General features: G+C 54.9%; 1 protein-coding gene across 1 annotated transcript in view; it reads left to right on the top strand.

The window, feature by feature from the left end:
• The first annotated feature begins 4,962 nt into the window (after positions 1–4,962).
• Positions 4,963–6,000, top strand: part of CHD3 (chromodomain helicase DNA binding protein 3) — a 30,117-nt gene continuing 29,079 nt past the window's right edge. Inside the window, exon 1 of the mRNA XM_029055674.2 lies at positions 4,963–5,219. Within this exon, the coding sequence (XP_028911507.1) occupies positions 4,982–5,219 (238 nt within the window). The 5' untranslated portion in view covers positions 4,963–4,981. The remainder of the gene's footprint in view (positions 5,220–6,000) is intronic.

Raw genomic sequence — 6,000 nt, 5'->3', positions numbered from 1 at the left:
AACGAGATGGATGTAAATCGATCGTATTTACTGAGCGCTGTGTGCAGAGCACTGTACTGAGTGCTTGGGAGAGTACAATATAGCAGATTTGCCTGTGGGCTTACCATCTAGAAGGGAGCTCAAATGTTACACAGGGGCAGACTGAGGATGCTTAAGAGACAAAGAAGTGCCAGAAAGGCAGTGGGGGGGAAATGAGTGGGGGAAATGAACGATTAATCAGGGACTGCCTCCTGAACCCCCCCCCCCCGCCCGCCCAGACTCTAAGCTCACTGAGGGCAGGGAATGGGACTGCCAACTCTTCTATACTGCACTCTCTCAAGTACTTCTCTTGAGTACTCCTACCTCACCATGCTTCTCTACTTCTCATACATTCAATAGTATTTATTGAGTTCTTACTATGTGCAGAGCACTGTACTAAGCACTTATCCCAGCCCGCACACTCTGCTCCTCTGGTGCCGTTAACCTTCTCACTGGGCCTCGTACTTGCCTATCCCGCTGTCGACTCCTGGCCCATGCCCTTCCTCCCCAAATCCGCCAAACCACCTCATTTCCCCCACTCAAACCCCTACTGAAGGCTCACTTCCTCTAAGAGGCCTTCCCAGACTAAGCCCCCCTTTTCCTCAGCTGCCCCTCCTCTCCCCATCACCCTGACTCACTCCCTTTGCTCTATCCCTTACCTGCCCCATAGCACTTGTATATATATGTACATACCTATAATTCTATTTATATTAATGCCTGCTTACTTGTTTTGATGTCTCATCTCCCCGCTTCTAGACTGTAAGCCCATTGTGGGCGGGGATTCTCTCTGCTGAATTGTACCTTCCAAGTGCTTAGTACAGTGCTCTGCCCACCGTAAGTGCTCAATAAATATGATTGAACGAATGAATGCTTAGTACAGTGCTCTGCACAAAGTAAGTGCTCAGTACCATTGATGATGATGAATCCCAAACCTTCAGGGCCAGCCCTGACAATCCAGAGTCATCTTGGCACAGTGCTCTGCACATAGTAAGTGCTTGGTAAGTACCATCAGTTGATTGATTGATCTTTAGGGTCCCAAGTGGTGTCAGGTTATTATTGAAGGCACGGCTCCTCCAAGAAGCCTTCCCAGACTAAGCCTCATTTTTCCTCATCTCCCACTCCCTTCTGTGTCGTCTTGACTTGCTCTCTTTGCTCTTCCCCTTTCCCAGCCCCACAGCACTTATGTACGTTTCTGTTATTTTATTTATTTGTATTGATGACTGTCTCCCCACTCCTAGGCTTAAATTCATTGTGGGTAGGAAATGTCACTTTATTGTTGTATTGCACTTTCCCAAGTGCTTACTACAGTGCTCAGCACACAGTAAGCACTCAATAAATACAACTGAATGAATGAATAATAGTAGAGAGGAACACAGAGAAGGGCTTGCTACTTTGAAACCAGCAATGTGGACACGGGATTGGCATGTCCCCACATTCCCAGAGTTTCAGGTTTTCACCCCAGAACCGTGCATATGATTTGAAAGAAGCCAAGCTCTGACTTTTGTTTATTGCAAATTTTCTGTGGCTGTTTTGCAGAGGAAGGGTGGGGGAGGCAAAAACGGTGTGGGCTTGGTCGGGGTCTCTATTTCTCTCACGGCGGTCGGGTAAGATAGGCATCAGTCGAGTGGTGGGTTTGATGGACGTCAGGTGGTCCTGGAATACCGTGGCCGACTTAGAAGACGTCTGGCCGTGGTCTTGATCGGCTGTATTGCTGAATTGTACTTTCCAAGCGCTTAGTACAGTGCTCTGCACACAGTAAGCACTCAATAAATATGATTGAATGAAGGAAGGAATGCATGAAATACAACAGACGGCGGGCATATGAAAGACGTTAGGCCCAGAGACATCGAGCAGTGATCTTAAAGCCTCCGCCCAGGGCTTTCTCCCTAAGCCTTTGTCGGTTCCAGAGACTGTCGGGCTGGGGTTAGATCTGGGGGGATGTTGGTTTGGGCAGAGGGAGAAGGACAGCAGTAACGGGCAGGTTGGGCGTCCCTTGTGAGCAACTCCAGTCTGCCCTTTCGGGTGGCTGACCCCTTGAATCCCCGAGCATTTGGGGGGGGGGGCACCCCTGACCCACCCTTTTGTTTGCATCAGAGCCCCTCCTGGGACTCTGGTTCACTTGGGTTCCAGGCTTTCCTTTTCCAACTCGGGCTAGGTGCTTTTCAATTTTGAGCTGCCCTCTGCCCCCTGAAAAATACACCAAGAAAGGGAGAAGTTGGGGCCGCAGGGGGCAGTGATCTGTGTGTGTGGGAGGTGAGGGAAGTCACTCACAGAGAAAAATCCCCCAACCAGGAGGGAAGGGGTTATTAGAGTCATCCTTGGGTGGAGGGGAGGGTACTAAGGTCAGAGAAAAGTGGGATGTAGGAAGAAGGGAAAGCTGAGGGCCACAGGATGGGGTCCAAGTAAGACCCGGGAAGAGAAAGAGTGAGGAAATGGGCCGGGGGAAGGCGGGGGTCGGGGGGGGGGGGAGCGGGGGAGGAGAAGGGGTGGCCGAGCCCAAGAGAAAGGGAGAAAAATAGGAAGATGAGAGACAGAAAGATCAACACAGACACACACGCAGCGGGAAGACTGGGGGTAGCAAAGGAAATGAAAAAAGGTGTAGGAGGAGGAGGATTCAATGGGTAGAAGGGAACAAAAATAAATGGGAGAGAGTGAGGAGGGAGAGAGGGAGGAATTGAGCTTGGCCCCTGGCCCCTTTGTGGACCCCCCTCAGCACGTCTGGCTGAAAACTGTGAGGGTGTTTTTTTTAAGGTTGTCGACCCCTGCTCTGGTCCCGTCCCCTCCTCTCCTCCCATTTATCCCAGCCCCATCCCAAACCCTCCCAAACTCTACCCCCAGGCTGGGTGGTTGCTTTTCCAAACCAGCTAGAGAGGGTTTCCTCCCAGACGGCGGGATCGTGGACCTTTTGTACACGCACTTCCCTCCACATTGCCCCCCCCCCCCCCCCAGTCCCTCACTGGGGTCCCTGGCCTCCCTCTGCTGTCCTTGTGGTCCAATCCTCTAGGGAGCCTCTTCGGGTCCCCTTCCCCCGCATCCCTCCCTCCATCTGATGTCCGGTAGGAGAGCAGTATCCTAACCAGATCCCTCCCTCACCTCCCACCCGGCCCGACCTCTTGACCCGGAGGGTGAGGATGCGGTCAAACGCCCGCCCCAAGCCGCAGGTCACTTTGGCAAAAGTCCGGCTGAAGGGAAATGCCAGCCCAGCTCCCCGGCTGTGAGGAGGGAAAACGAATTAGGGGGCAATGAGGGGTGGCAGCAGGGCTGCCGAGAGGCGTGGGGGGAAGCCATGGCTAGAACTTAGGCCGCCGATCCACTTTCCCTGGTTTCGAGTCACCCTATCTCTCGCCCCGTGCCTCAGTTTCTCCCACTTTGGCAGTCACTTTTTGGGAAGGGTCGGGTAAGAAGTGGGCCTAAAACAGGGAATACATTTTTTTACAATGACGACTGCATTTCTGCTCCTCTCCAGTCGACCCCGCGTGCCCCATCCTTCTTATCCACACCCCCACCTCACGATTCCCCTGAATCCAAATCCATTTTCCCCCCTTATCGATAAAAACCAGACCAGCCTTACAATCAAGTTTCCCAGAAGAGTTTTTCTCAGCAAAGATAAAATAAAAATTTATCTTAAACCTGAGATTTTGGAGGGAGGATCTCGGTGGGGGGGGTTCAATTTTTTTTTCCCATCTGACCCACCTCCGTTTTCATCTCTCACTAAAAGTCACCAAAGGTTTCTCCCAAATCTATCAGTGATTGAAAAGAAAAAAAAAAGGAACAAAAAAAAAAGGAACGCTCGGGAAATATGCAAACGGTTAAATGAATTTCAACTTCAACGAGGTGTGTGTGGATATATATTTTGTCTTTTTCCTTTTCAGTGCCTGAAGGAAAAGAAAAAGAAAAGAAAAAAAACCCCTTCACATCAAACCACTCCCTTCTCAAGTATTCAGAAAAAAAAAAACTGCTTTTTCTTTTGAGGAGGGGGGGTGGAGAAGAGACTAGTAGGAAAAAAAAATTTTAAAATCTAGTTGGACTAGTATCTAACTAGTTAACCTTTAACAATTTATGCTGATGTCAGACTGAGCATGAGTACTGATTAATGTCCCCCCCCGAAATATTTTTTATAGGTTGGGGAGGGGAGTGTGTGTGTGGGGGGGAGATAATTCACAGCAGCCATTTTTGTTTTATGCAGAAATCCTTCATGTGTCCCCCCCCCCACTTCAACATACACACACAAGGAAAATCTCTCTATTAATCTGTGCACTAATCAGCTATGAAAAAAGAGAATTTGTGGATTTCTGGGTAGAAGGTTTTGAGCTGGGAGGGGGAGCTGTGGGGGGAATTTTGGCGAGGGGGGGTTGAAAAATGAAATATTAAGCCAGCCATTTTGTTTTAAAAGGGGATTTTTTTCCCTCTCCCTCGCTCTCTCTCTTTCTTCATGGAGGGGGTGGCGGTGCTGTGTGTGGGGGGGTTGGTTTTAAAAATAATTTCAGGGCGGCCATCTTAGTGCCTCAGCTCTGGGAAATATTTCTCAGCGCCCCCCTCAGAATTTAAATATATTTAAAACAACAAGAGGGGGGAGAAGAGGGAAAAGAGGAGAAGAAGTCGAAAACTTTTATATATAGAGTATAGGGATCGTTTTTTGGCCCCGTTTTCGCTCTCTTGCCTCCTGCTGGGGGGGGGGCCCAGGGGAAGCTTTCTCCATAGACACACCCCCCCCCCCCCCCGATTTTTCTCCTCAGGAAATTTTTTTGGGGTTTTTTTTCCCACCCCCTCCCCCTCCCCTCCGACGGAGGGGTTGAAGGTGGGGGGGTGGGGGTGGCCCGGGTTTTTTGGGGGCTGGGGGAGGAGGTGAGGAGGACGAGAAGGAGGAGGACGACGAGGAGGAGGAGGAGGAGGAGGAGGTGGTGGTGGTGGTGGGGGAGGCGGGCGGTGGGTGGGGGGGCGGTGGGGGGGCCAGAGCCGCAGGATGGCTTCCCCTCTGAGGGACGAAGAGGAGGAGGAGGAGATGGTGGTGTCTGAGGAGGAAGAAGAGGAGGAAGAGGGCGAAGAGGAGGAGGAGGACGAAGACGAGGAGGACGACGACGAGGAGGGAGCCCGGCACGGGCACGACCGGGGCCGCCACAGCCCCCCCGGCTGCCACCTCTTCCCGCCGCCCCCTCCGCCCCCGCCGCCCCTGCCGCCGCCGCCGCCGCCGCCCCCGCCAGGTAAAGAAGCCGCCTCAGACAAACGACCGCCGCGCGCCCCCCCCCCCCCCGGCCTCCCCTTCCCGCCTTCCCAACGTTCGGAGACCGTTGGGCGCGCGAGGCCGGCGTTGGCGGGGGGGGGAGGGGAGGACGAGGCGCGAGAGCGGGGGGGGGGGGAGCGCGAGGCACCCACCGCGCCGACGGAGACGAGCCGAGTCCGGGGGCGCGCGGCCGGAGCAGCCCCCCAGCGGCCGGGCAGCGCCGGCCGACCCTCCCCCCCCCCCCCCCGCCGCCGCCGCCGCCCCCACCCCTCCCTCCCCGGCCGTCCGCCGCCGCCAGCCCCACCGGCTTCGGCCCTCTGGGCGCCAGCCGCGCGCGCGGACGGAGGCGACTCGGTCGCAGCCGTTGGGAGGGGGAAGGGTTGGTCTGGGTGGGTTCTTTTTTTTTTTTTTTTTTTCTCCCTCTCTCCTCCTCTGTCGCCGGGGAAGGAGGGAGGGAAGAGAGAAGCCTCCGCTCGGGAGGTGGGGAGAGGTGGCGGCCGGGGGGACGTGATGAGGGACCGACCGCCGCGGGGGCTTTGCGCGGGACCGCAGGGACCCCGGCGGCCGCAGAGCATCCGCCGGGGGGGGCGACGGGGAGTTCCAGCCGTTGGGTGCGAGAGGAGCGGGCGGGCCCTTTTTTTTTCTCTTTTATTTGCCCCCCCCCCCCCCCCGAGACATCCCGTCCCCGCTCGGGGGTTCCTTCCTCGCCCCCCCCCCTTCCCTTAGCCGGAGCGCTCGGACCCCTTCAGCCGGGGGAGGCA

This window comes from Ornithorhynchus anatinus, chromosome X5, assembly GCF_004115215.2.
Source record: "Ornithorhynchus anatinus isolate Pmale09 chromosome X5, mOrnAna1.pri.v4, whole genome shotgun sequence".
NCBI classification, from domain to species: Eukaryota; Metazoa; Chordata; class Mammalia; order Monotremata; family Ornithorhynchidae; genus Ornithorhynchus; species Ornithorhynchus anatinus.
The sequence above is the reverse complement of the archived record's forward strand: the minus strand, read 5'-3'. Positions and strand labels throughout refer to the sequence as shown.